At 38.6% G+C, this 20,662-nt stretch overlaps 1 protein-coding gene and 1 non-coding gene across 12 annotated transcripts in view; one reads left to right on the top strand and one right to left on the bottom strand.

The window, feature by feature from the left end:
* DGKH (diacylglycerol kinase eta) overlaps positions 1-20,662 on the bottom strand; it is a 150,794-nt gene that overhangs the window by 75,449 nt on the left and 54,683 nt on the right. For all 11 annotated transcript variants that reach the window (XM_032496067.1, XM_032496068.1, XM_032496064.1 and 8 more), the window contains exons 3-4: positions 15,143-15,253; positions 9,421-9,501 (exon numbers count right to left, since the gene is read on the bottom strand). In XM_032496067.1, the coding sequence (XP_032351958.1) occupies positions 9,421-9,501; positions 15,143-15,253 (192 nt within the window). The remainder of the gene's footprint in view (positions 1-9,420; positions 9,502-15,142; positions 15,254-20,662) is intronic.
* LOC116668757 lies at positions 17,866-17,972 on the top strand. The gene has a single exon (XR_004325996.1). It is a non-coding gene; the product is annotated as a U6 spliceosomal RNA (small nuclear RNA).

The raw sequence follows: 20,662 nt of genomic DNA, 5'->3' as shown, positions 1-20,662 counted from the left end.
TTTTAAAATGTCTAATGGACACAGAAAACAAACTTATGGTTGCCAGAGAAGAAAGGGGGTGGGAAGGGGTAAACTGGGAATTCGAGATTTGCAGATACTAACTACAATATGTAAAATAGATAAACAACAAGTGCCTTCTGTATATAGCACAGGGAATAATATTCAATATCTTGCAGTAACCTATAATGAAAAAGAATATGAAAACAAATATATGCATGATGTATGACTGGGACATGATGCTGTACACCAGAAATTGACACAACATTGTAAACTGACTATACTTCAACTTAAAAAAAAGAAAAAAAAGAAATTGTTTTAATGGAGCCAAAATCTGAGACGTGTAATGATGCGTTCTCATTTTAAGAGTATTTCATGCCAGATGCAAGGCCAGATTCTGGAGTCATCACTAAGACCAGGTGTGATGGATAAGGTGCCCCTTTTCATGTCCCCATCACTTGGGCTTCATCAGGGTTCTCAGACTTCCCCAGATAGCAAAAATCTCTGGGATTTTCTGGAGAGTTCGAGCACCACCATGGCTCTTAACTATTCCCAAGTTCTTAACAGGGCACCAAAGATTCTGACTTCCTGGGAGATCAGGAACATCAGACTCCTTAGCAAACAGGACCCCACCTTGCTAGGCAGTTCAGAATTTCCAAGATACTCAAACTCTTCAGGATTCTGCTGCTTCAGTCAGAAGGTCACAGGATAACAAGCCCTCTTTAGATGATATCCAGGCATTTAGGATGGTTTTGGGTTTTGTGGGGTTTTAAAAAATATTTTTATTGCTAGTAGTTTATTTTCCTGTATTAGGCCTCTATTCCAGGTACCTCTGTAAGTCAGGATATTATCTTTTACAGGGTTTGAGTATGCATTCTATACCACAAATGGGGCTCAGAAGTCAGAGCTAATCTAAATGAATGTGGAACTAAAGAGCCTTCAGCCATGTAAAGACCACGGTGAAGTCCAAGTACAAATCTCATAGCCCTTCTCCAAAAGGGGCATCGGTGGAATGGCCAGGCTGGCAGAGAGGACAAACCTTCCATGTCAGTCTGCACTGTGTGGAAGCCTCTGTGTAATTGGATGGCTGGTGGGACTGGAGCTGCTGTTTTGAACCTTGACCAACCCTTGCCAGTCTTCATGCAGAATCTCTCAGGAAAGAAGATGGAATGGAGAAGTTCAATTCCACACAGCTACAGCTGCTGTGTTCAAGATCATGGTGACGGTGACCATCCAGTTGGAGACTGTGAAAGGCCTAGTGTGGGGAACATGTGAGTGAAATGCAGATTTACAACTAGCTCAAGAAGAGGAGGCTGCGTAGCACATGGCCATTCACTGGGAGCTACAATATGGCAGGGGCACTGCACAGGTCAGTCCTCCATGATACAGGTTAAAACAGAAGGACCTTTCATCTGGATGGAAGTCTTCCACTGGCCATCCATAAGGTGCCTAAAGCTAAGGCTTCCCAGGGAAGCAGATTCATAAAACACTGGTGTTTAGGGTCAGGAATAAGCAGTTCTACCTGGTCACCACATTTTGGCCACAGAAATATTGACACAGGTTGTACATTTGTGGTGAAAAGGAGATGAAGCAATCCCAGAGGAGTCTGTCTATGGAATCCTGAAGAGTCTGGCCCTCCAGCTCCAAGAGTTTGTGTAATCCCTTCTCTTTCTACAACTTGGACCCCCATGCTGGCACAATCTCTAGTCCTAGTTGGGAGACAAATCGTTGTTTTTTTGTATCCCAAGAGTCCTAGTCCCCAGCCATATACTTTAAAGACAAGGACCTATTCCTGGAGGCTTTTAAACTTTTAAAACATATGGGACTCAGTGGCCAACCCTTTTAAGTCACCAATGCATCTCCAGAATATAGTGCAGTTGTCTGATACACACAGCGAGCTTTCAATAAATATTTGTAAATGAATCAAAGACAGTCTTTGTGCCTACCAGGAAATTTTTGTCTCCACCATCTCCCCTCGCCCCCTCCCACATACACACACCTCGCAACACTCTCTTCCAACAGCATTCTTCTTTTTTCCTTTTTCTTCCAGTTTTATTGAGATATAACTAACATACATCTCTGTGTAAGTTTAAGGTATACAGCATAATGATCTGACTTACATTCATCATGAATGATCACCACATTCACTTTAGTGAACATCATCATCTCATAGACACAACATTAAAAAAATAGAAAAAAAAATTTCCTTTGTGCTGAGAACTCTTAGGATTTACTCTGTTAACAACTTTTCTATATAGCATACAGCAGTGTTCATTCTACGTATCATGTTGTACATTACATCCCTAGTACTTAATTATCTTATAACTGGAAGTTGGTACCTTTTCACCACCTTCATCCAATTCTTCCTCACCCACCTCACTCCACCTACCAGCCCCCACTTCCAGTAACCACAAATCTGATCTCTTTTTTCTGCGAGTTTGTTTTTAAAGTATATTTGACCTACAAGACTATGTTAGTTCTTGATACACCACACGATAATTTGATATTTCCATACAGATTAAAATGATCATCATGAGAAATCTACTTGTCATCCCCAACAGCATTCTTGCAGGAAGGCCCCTCAGCTGTGGCTGGGTGCTGTAATGACACAGCGTGGGTCACGTGTTCAGCATGGTGACCAGCAACCTCTACATCCACTCCTCCTTGTTTACCCCCAACAAACCCCAAGAGCTCAGAGTCCCGAATTCTACACTAGCTGTGCATAACTATTAGCCATCCGACCTTGAGAAGTTCATTTCAGCTCTGAACCTGAGTCTGCTCTGAGAACACTCTTCTTGAAGGCCCCTTTCAGTTCACAGGGAATGAGATGACTAGAGATTTCTACTAATGGGCAGAGCCATTACCTCACAAGAGGCGCTGTTCCATCAGATGACACTGAAAGTTCTCTTTTATGTAGCGCTGAAATTGTCCATGAATTCAACCACGGATCTCTGTCCTGTACAAAACCTGTCTACTGCTTCTTATACAAGATAATCCCTCAAATATTACGAAGATGTCACATTTTCCCAAATCTTTAAAATAAAAAATGCCCTTTAATGTCAATCAATCCCATGACTCTGGGACCTTTTAAAAATGATATTAGTTACCTACCTCTGTGAGCTCCTTATCAACATTTCTATTTAAAATGTAGTGCCCAGAACAACACGCAGTGCTCTAAACGTGTAGTGTGACCGGCAAGTGCTGCTTGTACATTTGGTAACACAGCATAAAAGCCTATGATTGACTTGGAGGAGAAAAGACAACTGAACACGTAAAACACAATTACAAGAAGCCTACCTGAATCACCTTCAGTTAATAAAATTTCACAATAAAAAGGCAGAACAGTAGACTGAGGCCGTATGCCCCAGATGGCTTCAGATTCTAGCTACTTACATGTATTAGATGTTAACTTCTCTGTTTTGGATTTCTCACCTATAAAATGGGAAGCATCATAGAACCTACCTTACAGGATTGATACAGAAAAACTGAATGAGGCATCAGATATAAAGCAGTTATAAGAGGTACACTGCCATTAGAATGAACATTATCAAAGTAGGCAACTTACTCATCTAAGTGATTATGTATTTATATGATTATCTAAATACCTATTTTATGATGTGTATTCACAAACGGCATAAAAAGTAATTTTTTGTTACTTCCACTGTAACTGAAGATTGAGTTATTAATGGATAAAAGGAAACTGACACTTTCTTAGGTTCAAAGGATGTGATATCTCTCTCAAGAGAGAAGATGAACTGAATTAGATTCACAGAGAGGAAGTTAAGAGGAAAACAGAATAAACATAAAGTCAACGTTAAAGAAACAATTTCTTAAGAACATGTTTTCCGTCCATGAAAACACGGTCTGCTCATTTCGACTGTACTATGAATGCATAATTTTCAGCATTTTATGTGCAGTAAGAATACTCCCTTTATTGGTTTGTTTTAATGTAGACGTTAAAGAAACCTCATCAGAAGAATCATAATCTAATGCTAGTCAACTTTTGGTCATGTCTACCACGGCAAGTGTGCCCCCCTGAGCTAAAATGACTCTTTGTTCCAGTGCTCATGTGGTTCTAAAAATAAGTGCCACCACATGGCATCTGTTTTCATACAACTGAGGAAGCCAGCATGGCTGTGAAGCCAGCGTGGGATTTCAAACACACTTGTAGCTTGTGCACAAAAAATACTGAGGGTGGTTAAATACACAAAATAAACTACCTTCGTACTTCTTTCCAACTGGAAAAAAAAAAAAGTTTCTTTACAAACTTCCATAAGAAGTCTTACAAATGTCAATACAATAATTTCTCTAAAAATGATGACTCATTTATTTAAGGTTTAGCCTAATCCTCATCAAAATTTGAAGGAAACAGTCATCTGAACAGTACACTTTGAAAGCCAAATGTATACCACAAAATTGTGATGGCTTTCAAATCATTAAAAAGCTCTTCTTTAGCACATAACATTTACCTAACAAGGAACAACTGTATTTTCATTCATGACACAAAGGTTGCTTTTTCCAATGATGCTTATTAATAGGAGAGTAAAGTGGAAATAAATCTTCAGTACACCTCGAGATAAACAGGATGAATGTTTCCTCAAGGTAAAGTTCATCCATGTTCTCCTTCAAAAGCCCCAAACTTGTAAAAGTTGGCAATACTGTCACTTGTGAAGGGAGTGGTAAGTTCACAATAATAAAAGCCACTAACAGTTATTAAACTGCCCGTGCTCATCCCTGTGCCAAGCACTTTGGTGCACTATCACATTTCATCTAATCCTCCTAAACTATCAAAGCAGGTATCATTATTAACCTTAATTAAAGGTGGGAACACTGAGACTGAGCAGTTAACTAATTTGACCAACGTCAGCTAACCAGACATGGCTGAGCCCTGACCCAAACCCTGGCTGCTAGTCTTAATAGTCTAAACTCTGCAATTGGAAAAATCCAAAAAAAAAAACTGGGGATGTACCTGCCCGATTAGGGAGAAAGAAACAAAGAGAGCAGCATATGTGAGAAGAAAGAGAACAGAGGCAAAGACTATCCAGATGGAAAGAACTCTGCATGACAGGAGAGAGCCTTGGGTTAAACATCAGATTTCTGATCTGTTCCTAGAGGCAGCAGTGTGACCAAAGGCAAATCAAATCTTCTCTCCAGCCTAATATAAGAAGAGCATATTCACATACAGCACAGAGGTGTAGTAAAGATAAAAATACTAAAGTGAAAATAAAACTCCAAAACACCATACAGATGCCAATAAAATGAAAAAGAAAATGAACAATTAAAAATGAGCCCCCAAATTAAGATCGTTTCACTGATTCCACAGTCACAGAATATGCCATGGAAGCACTTAAACTACAAATAAATTAATGATGAACATTAATTGAAAGACTCAGAAAGTGCCATTAAGGCCGTCAGAAATTGTTGTTTTCCATCGCCTGATCGCATCGCTGACACCTAACGTCACAGAAAATGCTTTCCTTGTTAGTAGGTTTTGTTGTTGTTACTGTTGCTTATTGCAGAAGATACTTGTCAGCCCCTAAATTCAAATTTTGGTCAAAATTAGCCCGATTTAGGGTAATTTAAAAGTATATATTTATGTATATATATATATTTTTTAATTTATGATATCTATTTATTTCAACATTGTGAGACTTGCAGCAGAGGAAGCCAGCTATGCTGTGAGACCAACAGAAACTTTACAAGAATAAATGGACATTGTTTTAAGCCACTAAGTCTGTGATAATTTGTTACAAAAGAATAGAAAATTAACACAATATCCGAGGTGACTGAGACAACCAAAAAACCAAAAAGACAAGACAATTATTAACTCCAGGGATGGGAGCACAGAGCTGTGCAAAAAAGGAAAAGTAACCCGCATGGAGGCAGGTCTCTACCATGTGTGCAAATCGTTTGGCATCACTCTTGTCCGTGTGTCTGTGTGCCCTTCTCTTGAAGCTCCGCCAGCCTCAGGGACTTGTTCCTAACCAACACAATGTGGCCGAAAGGACACTGATTTCCCAGGTTAGGTCAGTTTCCACCCTGCTCTCTAGAACATTCTCTCTAGAACCCATTTTACTAGAGAGTTTGACAGTGGTTTTTTGGTTGAAGCACAGCTTTTCCACTTCCTGTTTACTAATGGTAGATTTTTTTCCATTTTCTGTTGTCTCTTGTCAATATTTCATCCTTAGGGACTTCAAGGAAAGGAGGCGTGACTATATTGAAGCAGGATTTGGCCACTGCTGGATTCCCCAGCCGTTAACACCACCAAACTACACCATTAACCTCTGACACGAACTGACCAAAATAACAGCATTAGTAGCAGTCCTTTAACCCAGGAAGGTGGGATATCTAAATATTTAAAGATAGGGAGGATGATCAATTACTGGTTGAAAACATCTCTCTTATCCCATTTTATACCCTGGAAAGTTCTACCAAACTGATTTCCTATAATACTCTAAGCAACCTGCCTAACATTTTAGTCTCCATGTTTCTAGTTCAATAAAACTTTAGAAATGCTGTTTGGCTGAGTGAAGAAATTTCTTCAGAATATTTCAACAGAAAGTCTTCTCATGCCTAAAATAAACTTTCATCTTATTAATTAAAATCAACAAATTCTTATGGGTAAAGTACTACGAGATAAAAACATAATGAGTGTCGGTCCTTGAGGAGGTTATAAAAACAGAACTACTTAACTAAACATAACGCAGAATATAAGACCTATAAAAGGTACAACAGGAGACACCGCATGCAGCCGGAGGTCCAAGAAAGAGCGGCACAAAGGAGCTGAATAACCCCTCCCAAACCCAAGCTTTTCAGTTCCCTTTACCTTCACTTCCTCCAACACCCTAGGCCTTGTTTTCACCTGAAATTACTCCATCCTTCAAATCTTAAATTTTGGAACCGACTTTCAAACTAAACTCTAGATCCTTGCTGGGGAGAAACTCTTAAATGCACCCCCCTCCCATCCCCAAGTGAGTCTCCATACAGGGGGAAAAAACCAGTGTTCATCCCCCAGGGAAGGCAAGTGGTTAATCTGATTGGCTAATCACCCAACCACACCTTCACTTGGGAGGAAGGAAGAATAAGCAACATTTTAGCCTGAGGCTCCCAGCAGCCTATGAGAAGCTCTGCATTGAGTTGTTATCAGATCCTGCTCAGCCATTAATAGAGTCGTTCCTGACTGCATGCCATTCTCAAAAACTGAGAACTCAAGAGGGAGAAAATGGGTGAGTTACTGACCCCTCAAATCCTTTATCTTTCTGTCCAATATATCCTAACAACCATCAATCCTGGGCCAACTGAGTTATTTTTCTCTGCCTATCTTAAAGAAAATGCTCTAGATCTAGGAATTAAGAACAGTTCTAAACTGACCTCCAATCTCTGGTAGGTACTATTTACTGCCTAGTAATCTACAGGTCCTGTTCAGTTTCAAGTCTCTTTTTCTAGAGAAGCCCCTCCAAACCTTCCTAAACTCTTACTCATAGCATATGACCTTATCTTCAATTTCCCTGAGAAAACAGTCATATTTGGGCTTGAAATATGTGAACTTCCTGCCCACACCTACTTCCATAAAATTCCTGTCCCCATTCAACGCTGGTCTCATCATCTGCACTCTGGTTTCCCCCCATCCCACACCTTCCGTTTACTCAGCAGTCACGCTCCATCACTTATTTCCTCTTGCTCCTGAAATTTCTACTCCCAATCCTAACAATTCTCTCCTCTTTGTATAGAGACACTTGAAACCCACTTTGAAAACAAAGCAAAAGATCAACAACAACAAACCAAAACTCCCTCTTCGGGTGTGAACATTCTTGTTTGCTGTATGTCTGCTCCTTCTTTGAACAGCCAAGCTTTTAGGAAAAGTCATTCGTGCTGGCTCTCTCTGCCTTCCCACTTAGCATTTGCCGTGCAGCCTAATGCATGCCACCTTCCGCTGCAACCACTCACATCCGTGTGACCAAATGGCCCGCCCCTCAACCAATTCAACAGAAGCTTTAGATTTCTTCTTTGACTTGGCCTCTCCACAGCATTTGATGCTTAACCACTGCCGTCTTGAAACTCTCTTCCACAGGCTTTTTACAACATCACTGCCTCCTGATAGTCCTTCTATACTTCAGCACATTCTCTCTCAGTCTTTAATGGTCAAACCTTAGATTTTCACATTTTCCCAGGATTCTATTCTTGGCTTTCCTCTTCTCAAACTAAACTGTCCCTGGGGAGGGGGAGGAATATTCATAACATGAATTGTCTCACGTGCCCATAAATCAATAAGACTAAATCTGAACTCATTTGCTTCCTCTCCCGCCCCCACCCCTACCAGGGCTCACCTCTGAGTTTGTTTATCTGTCTGTCCTCCCTGCCCTGGCATGCCTAAGGGATGGACACAACGCACTGCTGTCAGCAGTGGTGGCTTCCTAGAGCAGGGACTGAGAGTATGGATGGGGGCAGCTAGCCAGCAAGAGCAATGCATTTGAGAGGACCTAAGGAAAACGTAGCCATAAAAAGTTTCCCAGATGAACTTCACTCAAATACACTGGGAACACCTTGAGGGAAGTGACAGATATGTACATTTGTTTCATCTCTTAACATCTTGTGCTTATTAGCACGAGTGCCCGGCACATGGTGAATACTCAATTCATATCTTTTAAATCAAAGAAGTAGAAAAAGAATGGGATATCTGAGGTAAGCCTTGAAGAATCGGTAGAATTTCAACAGCTAGAGATGAAGGAGGAATCACTGAAGTCAGAAAGAATGAAAAAAAGTACAGGTACAGACAGAAATGCTGGACTGGTGGGAAGTGTAAGGACAAATAATTATCAGTGACACTAGAACACTAAGACGTGACTTTATAGGACTTTACGATGGAATTACAGATGCAACTTGACAGGCAATGGCAAGCCAGTGAGGTCTTTTAAGCAGCGTGATTTGCAATCGGGAAAAAAAATAACTGGAATAGAGGACACCTCTTAAATAGCTGCCACGTGAATTACCTAAGCGAGAAGAAATGATGGCCTGAACTACAGCAACTAGAGTAACAGTAGAAGAAAAGAACGAAATATTATTTTCAAGATAGAAGGTTAAAAAAAAAAAACCAAACGTTCTGAATATTCAACAGCAATGGAATTAGTTGAAGTATTACATTTAAGAGAGGTGAAAAATTGAAAGCACTAAAATTAAAAAGTCTAAAGAGAAAAATATATAAATATTTTTTAAAAAAACATTTAATACATTGGTTTATGGACCCAAATTATCATGAAGAGTGTTTGTTGATAGAGTATACAATGTACTTATTAAGTTTAGTGTGTTGGTAAGAACTCCAACAAGTATGACACACAGTTGGCAACTGAAGAGGGCATTTTGTACAAGCTCAGGAAAGGTCATCCTATAACTTTTGAGCAGGGAGTTAGCAGAATATAACCATACCGTGAAGCTGTTGTTAGCATTTTTTGTGCTCGCCTCAGCTACACTGGCATCTGAGAGGTCAACTTCATCAAATATCAGAGACTGTTAATGAAAAAGAACACAAACATATTAAATGAAAACCTAACTCAATGTTCTTCAATTTTTTTTTTCTTTTTACTATCAGGTCATGACCATGAAGCTATGTTCGGAATTAAGAATAGAAACATGAAAAAAAAAAAAAAACTTCAGTTAGTGATACTTTGTCAGTAAAACCATAAAGTTCAACTAACTCATAAATCCCAAACTGTAAGGGGCTTTAAAGAACTCCTTGGCACATTGTTTCATTGCAAAATGCTCTTTGTTCTTTAAAAGCATCATTTACGGGGAACCTACAAAGTGTATGACACACACACACACACCCCCCACAATGAGGACTGGTCCTGGCTCAAATCACGGTGAGTCACTGAACTTTCTGAACGTGACTTTCATCATCTGTAAATGTGTTTAAATGAGGTGGTGAATGTGCTCCGGGATTATAAGGATGATGTATCTTTCATACTCTTAAAAGTGGATTCAATTTTTTTAAAGTGGTAAAAACTCCATAGAAATAAATTCTTTAAAAATGTATAATTGAGAGATTAGGAAATTCTACTAAATAAACATATCCTTCCCACTTTCAGTCTGTTGGTCTTTGTTCACACTCATTCAGTGTCCTTCCAGTGAGGCAGGTGTGACGCGGCTCCCCTAGACATGCAGAAGAAAGGGGCTTCCCTATCTATGAGCTTCCATCCACGCAAGTCTACTTCAGTCCAACCAATCTGACCATAAGACTTGTTCCTTGAACAGAAAGAATTTATAACCTAGCACACAACTAGGGATCTAGACACAACTAGTTTTAAGTAAAACAGACTAGTAAAAATGGAGGAGGAGATACTACAAAATGCTCTGGAAGGTCACAGACAATTTCTCTAGCAGAAAACGGACTCTCTGTCTCGTGAGTAACAGAATAGAGAGAATTTTAAGGAGGTCTTAACGAAAACAGGGATTTCTTCAAGTGGAGCTACAGGGAACATGATCCTGGAGATAGGAAACATGGGGCAAATGGTCAATGCGTCTGGAGATAAATGTGAAAAGTCAGGATGGAGCCAGATTAGGAACAACCATGTACATAACCACTTGCAAAATAAAATTATCTTATTTGGTTATTACTTCTACAGCTGCGTAAACTAAGAATTAGGTTTGTTTATTTTTTTAACCTACTGGATAACTCTACTAATTATGTCAGGAACACATTTTTTTAATATAGGAATTACCAATTACTTTTCTGGTACAGTAGCAATAAATCTTAATGTTTTTAAATTGAAGTATAGTTGACATACAATATTTTGTTAGTTGTAAGTGTACAACACAGTAATTTGACATTCAAACATATCATGAAATGATCACCATAAGTCTAATAGCCATCTGTCGCCATACAAAATTATTACAAAATTACTAACTATATTCATTATGCTCTGTTAAATCCCCATGATTTATTTATTTTATAACTGAACATTTGGATCTCTTAATCCCCTCTACCTGTTTCACCCAACCCCACAGAGGGCAGAGCCCCTCTGGCAAACACACATTTATTCTCTGTATCTGTTAAGTGTGGTTTTGTTTTGTTTGTTCATTCATTTTGTTTTTATAGATTCCACATATAAGTGAGAATGCATGTATTTTGTCTTTCTTTCTCTGACTTATTTCACTCAGCATAATACCCTCTTTGTCCATCCATGTTGTCACAAAAGGCAAGATTTCAATCTTTTTTTATGGCTAATATCCTATTATTTTCATTACTAGTAATTGGGTTGTTCAGATTTTCTGTCTTTGTGATTCAGTCTTGGAAGATTGTATGTTTTGAGAAATTGATCCAATTCTTCTAGGCTGTCCAATTTGTTGGTATATAATTTTCGTAGTAACTTCTTATGATCTTTTGTCTGTGATGTTGGCTATAACTTCTCTTTCATTTCTGACTTTATTTATTTATTTGGCTCCCTTTTTTTCTTGATGAGTCGTGATAAAGGTTTATTGCTTTTATTTATCTTTCAAGAACCTGCTCTTACTTTCACTGATCTTTTCTTTTTTTGTAAAGTCCCTGTTTCCTTTCATTCCACTCTGAACTTTATCTTTCCTTCCTTCTACTAACTTTGGACTTGTTTCTTCTTCTTTTTTCTAGTTCCTTTAGGTATAAGATTAGATTGTTTATTTGAGACTTTTCTTGTTTCCTGAGGTAGGCCTGTATCAAATTTCCCCTTAAAATTGCCTTCGTTGAGTCGCATAGATTTTGGAACATTGTGTTTCCATTTTAATTTGTCTCAAGGTATTTTTTAAATATCCTCTTTGATTTTTTTAACGACCCATTGGCTGTTAAACACCTTCTTGTTTAGACTCCATGTGTTTGTATTTTTTCTAGTTTTTTCTTGTGGTTAATTTCTAGTCTCACATCATTGTAGCCAGAAAAGATGCTTGATATGATTTCAATCTTTTCAAATTTATTGAGCTTTGTTTTGTGGCCTAATATATGATCTATCCTGGAGAACGTTCCATGTGCACTTGGAAAGAATGTGTATTCTGCTGTTTGTGGTGGAGTGTCCTATATATATTATTAAATCCCACCTACTCTAATGTGTCGTTTAAGACCAGTGTTTCCTGATTGATTTTCTGTCTGGATGATCAATCCATTGATGCAAACAGGGTATTAAAATCCTCTACTATTATTGTATTACTGTCAGTTTCTCCCTTTATGTCTGTTAATATATGTTTTATGTACTCAGGTGCTCCTAGGTTAGGTGTATATTTATTTACTAGTGTTATACCTTCTTGTTGGATCGATCCTTTTATCATTAGGTAATGCCCTTCTTTGTTTCTTATTATAGTCTTTGTTTTAAAGTCTATTTTGCCTTAAGATGTTTTCAGTCCCTTGGCAATATGAAAGGGGCAGACTGACATTTTATTATTGTTCAATTTGCATTTCTTTAACTAATGATAAAATTGAAATGCTTTTTCCTTAAAAAAAAAATCAACTATTTTGTCTGATATAAGTATTGCTACCCTAGGTTTCTTTTCATTTCTATTTGCATGGAATCTCTTTTCCATCCCCTCACTTTCAGTTTGTGTGTGTCTTTAGATCTGAAGCAAGTCTTGTATAGGCAGCATATATATACATGGGCTTTGTTTTTGTATCTATTCAGCCACCCTATGTTTTTTGATTGGAGCATTTAGTCCATTTACATTTAAAGTAATTATTGATAAATATGTACTTATTGCCATTTTGTTAATTGTTTTCTGGTTATTTTTGTAATTCTTCTCTGTTCCTTTCTGCTTTTTTTGCTCTCTTCCCTTGTGATTTGATGACTTTCTTTAGTATTATGTTTCTATTCCTTTCTCTTTATTGTTTGTTATTTATTATCAGTTTTGGGTTTGTGGTTACCATGAGGCTCTTACATAACAGTCTCTGTATACAGCAGTCTATTTTATGTGGATGCTTAAGTTTGAGCATGTTCTAAAAAAGCCCTACAGTTTTAGTCCACCCTCCCCATTTTACATTTTTGATGCTATCTTATTTTGCATATTCCTTCACCAATTATTGTAGATATATATGGCTTTACTAGTTTTGCCTTTTAACCTCCATACTAGCTATACAGGTGGTTGATCCACTACCTTTTTCACCTTTACTGGTGAAATTTTTTCTTTCATAATTTTCATATTTCTAGTTATAATTTTTTTTCTTCTTTGTTTAAAGAAATCCTTTTAACATTCCTTGTAAGATTGGTTTAGGGGTGATGAATTTCTAAAGCTTTTGCTTGTCTGGGAAACTCTATCTCTCTTTCAATTCTTAATGATAATCTTGCTGGGTAGGATACTCTTGGTTGTCAGTTTTTTTTCTTTCAGTACTTTGAATATGTTGTGCCACTCCCTTCTGGCCTATAAAATTTCTGCTGAAAAGTCAGCTGACAATCTTATGGGGGCACCTATGTATGTAACTAGTTTTTCTCTTGCTGCATTTAGATTCTCTCTTTCTCTTAACATTTTGGCATTTTAATTATAATGTGACTTGGTGTGGGTCTCTTTGGGTTCACCTTGTTTGGGTTTCTCTGTGATTCCTGAATCTGGATGTCTGTATCCTTCTCCAGGTTAGAAAAGTTTTTAGTCATTGTTTCTTGAAATTGGTTTTCTGTCCTTTTCACTCTCTCTTCCCCTTCTAGGACCCCTATAATGTGAATGTTAGTACATTTGATGTTGCCCAAGAGGTCCCTTAAACTAGCTCCATTTTTTGTTTGTTTGTTTGTTTTTCCTTTTTGCTATTCAATTGGGTGATTTCCACTAACTTGTCTTCTTGATCAGTGGTCCTTTTCTTCTGCGTCATCTAATCTGCTGTTGGTTTCCTCTAGTGCATTTTTAATTTCCATTATTCTATTCTTTTGGTTTCTCTTTGTTGAAATTCTCACTGTTCTATTCTTCTCCTGAGTTCAGTGTGCATCTTTATGACCATTACTTTGAACTCCTTATCTGGAAGGTTGCTTATCTCCATTTCATTCAGTCTATTTCTGAGGGTTTGTCTTGTCCCTCCAGTTGGAACATATTCCTTTGTTTCTTCATTTTGTCTAACTTTCTGTGTTTGTTTACATATATTAGATAGATAAGTTATGTCTCCCAGTCTTGAAAGAGTGGTTTCGTGTAGAAGGTATAATGTGGGGCCCAACAGCTTGGTCTTCCCTGGTTATCAGAGACGGATGTTCTAAGAATGTTCCCTTTGTCGGCTGCATGTGTCCTCCTGTTGTGGTTGGGCCGCACTTGCTAAGGATATGCTCGTATGCAGGGTTGGACCTAGTATGGCTGGCTGCAAAGCCCAGTTGCAACTGTTGTGTCTGCTCTGGTGTGCGAGGCCAACCCCTGGGGTGGGAGCCACTTAGGGGAGACACCAGTGTTGGCCTGTCCATCAAGTGTGACAGGGCAGGGGGCCATTTTGGAGGGGCTCCAGTGCCAGCTGGGGGCACCCACCTTAATGTTGATTTTTGAAGGAATAGCAAAATATTAGTTTTAAGTGGAGGTTTGCCATTACAGTTTTTTTCTTTCAAAGCAACATCATTCTTATTTCATTCAACTGTTATATAAAAATTATTTTAAGCCTTGATTTTTATTTCACTATGATTTTTATTTCCAACTGCTAGCATAATTGAGTGATTGCTTTGTGCCAGGTACCGTGTAAGTATTTCATGTACATTATTTCATTTAAGCTTCCTCTCAGCAACACACACTGCCCACAGACACTCCACTGGAATGTGCTAGAATTGGAATATGAACTCTTGCCTGAATCCAGAGTATGAATTCTTAGCAATTCTCTCTTTCATGTTCATGAAAAGATTTATGAGGTAAAAAGTAGCAAGAAAGGGGGAATCCAAATTTTGAGTTTATTATCTCTAATAAAGTTACCTTCAACTTTTCATCTTAATTGGAAGAAAAAAAAAAAGGAAAGAAAGCAAACTACACTTCCTATAGGATTGTCCTTAGGGAACATGACATGAAATTGACTCAAATAGACTCCTATGGGATTTGGTCCAAGATGGATCACATTTTTACAGAATTCATATAAAAGCAATGATGCTATAGTGAGCCCCCAAACAAAAACAGCTTGTGGAACCAATTTTTCAATTCCATCTACAGCCCTCCAGTGCTTGCAACTAGTGTTCTCTCAAATTACCTTTGAGTCCTTTGCATAATAAAGTGTACGACCTCGAAGTTTGAAGTATCGCTTTTTCCACCTTTGGAAAGAACTGGTTTGCTTCAACAGCTGTCCCTCTTTAATACTGGTCTAGGGAGAAGCAGAAGCACAATGACATGATTAAAATGAAATTCAAAACCAAATAAAATTCAGAATTAATGACATAACATCATTAACATTTTGAATATTATTTCTCATGTCTTGCAAATTACATGAGAGAATATTTTATTCTCACCATTCAAACAAGGGAACACATGTGCAAAGCCCCAAAGAGCAAAGGTGAATCTGACATGGTTCCTTGCTTTCAAAGGAGTCACAAATAGTATGGAAGACACATGCATACAAACTAATACATTCAATACAGTGTGATGAGTTTCTGTCCATATACAAGTACATGTATACTTATATATAGTAAGAACTCAATAAATGGTGGAAAGGATGGAGGTGCAGTAGAGTGTAATGGTTAAGGCATGAGCTCTGGACCAGAAACCTTGTGCTCAACTCCTGGTGCCACCACTTAGTAGCTAGATGATCTTAGGCAAGTCAATAAACTTCTTCATGCCTTTATTTATTTATCTATAAAATGGGGATGACAACAGGACAGACCTTGTAGGGCGGTTGTAAGGAATAAATTTTTAAAACATGTTAAGGATTTATTGCATGGCACATAGTAAGTGCTCATTAAGTTTCAGTTATCGTTAGCTGTGAGTTACTGTAACAAACATATTCAAAGCAAGGTGCATGGTGATCCAAAGAAGGAAACATCAGCTCTGCTTCAGAGAGAGTCAAAGATGTCCTCCCAGAGGAGAGCCTTAGATGGGTCTTCACGGAGTTTATCAGAATGACAAAGGGTGGGAGAAGGGTATTTTAGGTGTGTGTAAAAGTAGGAAGGTTTGAAGTAGCATGGATATTTGGGAAACCTTCACAGAGTTTTTGGTTATAAACATAGGGTAGGGCTTGCAAGGAGGAGCAGCAGGAGATGTGGCTGGAAGAGGTGGGCAGGGGCTCTGTGACTCTGGGTTAGACCCTGTGCTAAGCACTTTATTTATACAAGTTCATTTCATCGCCACCAGCAACATCCTTAAAACCTCTCTGGATTCACCTAGACTCTCCCTCACTTAGTCCTCTCCAACCACAATGGTGCTTTGCTTTTAAGTGGACATGCATGCTCGTCCCTAAGGACTGGACACTATCTACTCTCTCCTCCTGGACTGCTTTTCCTCCAGATATCTTACCTGACCAACTCCTTCACCCCCTTCACGTCTCTGACCTTCTCGGTGAGACCCACCCCGCTGACCTCCCATTTAACACTGTAACACGCTCTCCATATTTTCCCCCATCCTGGTCTTATTTACTCCCCTACACAAAGTATTTCCCATCTTCCAATGTATAATGTAATTTACTTACTTATTATGTTACTATGCTACCCCTATTAGAATATAAGATTTCTGAGTTTATTACATCCAATAAAGTTAAATTTGACGTTTCATTTTAATTGGAAAGAAAGAAGAAAGGAAGAAGGAAGGAAACTTCATTTATAGCAAACTAAACTCATAGCCTTTCTATGAGACTGTCCTTAGGAAATATGTCACGGGACTGACTCAAACAAATTTCCTTGGGATGGGGTCCAAGGTGGGTCACATTTATCCTGAATTCATAAACGAGCAGTAACGCTATCATGAGCCTTCAAGACAAAAACAGCTGCTAGAACCAAAATTTTAAATCCATCCCACTGGATTGCACGCTGATGTGTCCCAAGTACCTAGAACATTTTCTGGCACATATGATATTGAGATCGGTATGAATGTATAGCAGATGCTGAGATTAAATCCATGTTTATTTGACTCCAGAGTTTGTTCCCAACTTTTACACTATACTGTCTTTTATTATCAATAAGACATAAAATTCTAAGAAATGTTTGTTGTTGCCAGTATAGTAGTTAGGTCATATTAATGTTTACTTTCATTTCATTCAAAGATTCCCCTAGGGCTTACTCTCAGACTGTCCTCCAGGAATGGTGAGAGCATTCAGATTTAACGATAACAAAACACTGTTGAAACTTCAGTACTGAAGAGCCCGATTTAGAGTCAGACAGACAGACTGCAAGCCAGGCTTGAACTACACGCTCCACTACACACTAACAATATAAACCTGGGCATGTTGCTTCAGCTCTCTGTGTCCCAGTTTCCCTCTCCTAAAATACGGGAATAATGATGCCAACTTCACAAGCTTGTTGCATCTAATTTAATTATAAGATAATGCCTGGAGAGCACTTAGCACACTATCCGGGTTACAGAAAATATTCAATAAATGGCAGAAAGTGTTATGATTATGATATCATTATGCTATTAAGTCCAGGGAGTATTTGCCAGACACCAAATTATAAGAGCTTCTTGGAAGACGTGATAAGTGTCTGCAGGCCACGGTGGGGGCAAATAACAGCTGGAGAAGGAGAGTGTCAAGAGATGAGTTTAAGGGAGACAAGAGCTGGGAGACGTTGGCCACGAAGGGGAGTTTGCTATTTATTCTAAGTGCAAAAAGCCAGTGAAATGTTTGAAGCAGGAGAGTGAGAATGGGGAAATGGGTGAGAAAGGAAGTGGAGGACCAATTAGGAGGCTGCTGCAGAAGTCCCAGGGAGAGACCAGGGAAGATGGAACAAAGTTTGCAGCATCACGGAGACAGACGGAAGCAGAGGAATTTGAGCGCTCGCTCCGGCAGCACATATACTAAAATTGGAACAATACAGAGAAAATTAGCATGGCCCCTGCATAAGGATGACACGCAAATTCGTGAAGCGTTCCATATTTTTGAGACCTAGTCTCTTGGCGAGTAGAGTAGAATAATCCACTTTTTTTTTTTGCAGTCCCTATTCATGGGGTTAAAAAAATTCAGATTGCCTTAAAAAACAAAGTAGAGGAATTGGAAGTGTTATTTTGGAGGCAGAATCTACCAACCCTGCTGACGTGAAGGGCAAGAGAGAGAAAAGAACCAAGGGAAAGAGTGAGCATTTGCCTTGGGCAACCAGATGCAGAAGATTGGGAGAGAAAGGGGTCTTAACATGGAAGAGTTAGTGGTGAGCCGCGCTTCTGCAGCATCCGATGTTACTCAGGGGAGAAAGTCTTTATTCTTAAACCCAAATACAAATTCTTGAAAGGCTATAGAAATGTAACTCATCCAAAGAACAAATCTTTTGGCAATTCAAATGAAAAATGTGGGTGTATTGAGATTTTTGTAAAGTTTTGTTTAAGGCAATGCGGAAGAAAATAAATGTTAGTCTGTTTATGTTCTAAAAGCACTGTTTTAAGAAAGCATAAATGACCTAGTATTTCATCCTCCACATGGTAATTTATTAGAGTCTTTTTCTAAAATGAGAACCTGATTATATTATGCCACGGCTTAAAGTCCTTCATTAGCTCTCTTTGGCCTGCAGTAAAGTCCGAGCTTCTATACGCAGCAGAGAAGACCCCTGAGAAACACTCTCCAGCCTCACTGCCTGCTCCTTTTCTGACCTGAATGTCCTCTCCTCAATTGCCTGTCTTGAAAGCTCCCAATCATTTCAACTCTGATCCAGGGCCATTGTCCCAGGAAGGCTTTCCCAGCCCCTAGGAGGAAGCCAACACTCCCACCTTTGCCCCTCGAATGCCTCCTCCTACCTGTATAACAGCCCCTGTGACAACTGAATGGCATGTTTGTGGTCCTACCAGGCTGTGACCTTCAGAGAGCAAAGACTGTATCCTATGTTATTTTAATAACATCACCAACTAACACATTAGCTGCTATCTTAAGGCCTCTGTAAATCTTAAACTGAACAACTTTTAAAGTATAAACTGGCATATAACTTCGTCCTTTATAATAAGGAAAGAACTAGAAAACAGGAAATTGTGGCTGTAAGTGATTTTATGGTTTCCAGCATTCAGCAGGTCTGAGCCTGCTTCTCTTCATCATGTTTTATAAAACAGCAGATAATAATGCAAAGAATATATATTGGTGTACCCCCTGGGTGAGGGGTTGGGGAGAGACAGAGGGACAGGAAATGTCTGTTTATTCTGATTTTCAGAATATTGCTAATGTAAAGATGTTCCCTACATAGTCACTTTGAAAACAAATAATTTTTATCTGTTTTTCTATGTAACCTTACGTTCTTGAAATCATGCAACGTGGATTAATCTGCAATGTGTGAGGCCGAGGAGAATACAGAGACGTGTAAGATACAGCCCTTGTCTTCGTGCATTTACAAACTCCTCCATGTTATAATATACAAACAGTTCATTTCAAATTCTTGAAGAAGGAAAATGAAAGGCACATCTAAAGTAGCTTGCTTTCCTCTAAGAGCTGTGATTAAAAAGACTTAACTAGGAGGCAGTGATTCACATGAAAGTTAATCCTCAAAATAAACTTCTGTTTACATAGGCTGATTAAACAAACACTTCTCATAAAAAAAGGAGCAAAACAAAAATGATTTGCAACAGCCCTAGCAAACATAATCACAGAAGCAAAGCGCAGTTCAGAGAAAAACGATGTGGATTGAAAAATCTCAAAACAATGAATAAACTAAGTGAAGAACCAAGTCATTCTTTAAAAATCACAATATTAGATATTATTTACTTCATTCAATATTAATGTTCAACTAGAAGAACAAATTGAATTTAGTAACAGACATAAGAAATTGTTATGATCAGAGAGTTATTCTTAACAATCTATTAAAAATAAGTGTTAGATTTTCATTTTATTTTGTTCACAATCTCTGGGATAAGGGATAAACGTTCCTTCAAAAAAGGGCTTAGAAACATTTGCATTTAACTGCCATTTAGTTATAATCTGGCAAAAATTAGTTCAGTACTAACTGACCGTCATGAAAAAAATCAGTAAAGCCATATAGCCCCCAACTGTAATCCAATAACTCAGGCTCCAAATATTGAAAACAGAAAGTTAAATGAATTTGGCCTTCAAAAAGATTGTTTCAATAAAATAAGCTTTACAAGTTTTCAGATTGCTTTTCTATCTGGCTTGCTGGGACTGTCTGCAGGCCAGTGTCTTAAAGCTACAGAATTGCTCATTTCACACCCTTGCTAAACGCAAACAAAAATGATTTCTCTTTTAAATAAAATATACACACGAGGGCCCTAGGGTTTCACCTAACATTTCAGAAACACCTCTGTGTCACAAGTTGAAGGTGCTTAGGTGGAATGCTGCCTTCATGTTGTGAGGAGAGAGCAACTCTACAAGGAGCCAGTCAGTGAGCCTTTCTGCAAAGCCAAGAATGTTTGAAAAATCACTACTGCCTGATTTATCTGATAAACGTACACCTTCATAGGTTGGCCTCTTTGGGGACATCAGATAGGTGTGGTGAGGAGCCTGATGTGGGGAAGTGGAAATCTCAGTGGTGACTCATCTTTCACAGAAGCCTTCAAAAATTCCAAAAGAATCTCAAGCTTCTCTTGGCCTTGTCCCAACATGACCCCTTAACTTCTCTTCTAGAGAATGGAAATGGAATTTGTT

This window comes from Camelus ferus, chromosome 14 (genome assembly GCF_009834535.1).
Source record: "Camelus ferus isolate YT-003-E chromosome 14, BCGSAC_Cfer_1.0, whole genome shotgun sequence".
NCBI lineage: Eukaryota > Metazoa > Chordata > Mammalia > Artiodactyla > Camelidae > Camelus > Camelus ferus.
The sequence above is the reverse complement of the archived record's forward strand: the minus strand, read 5'-3'. Positions and strand labels throughout refer to the sequence as shown.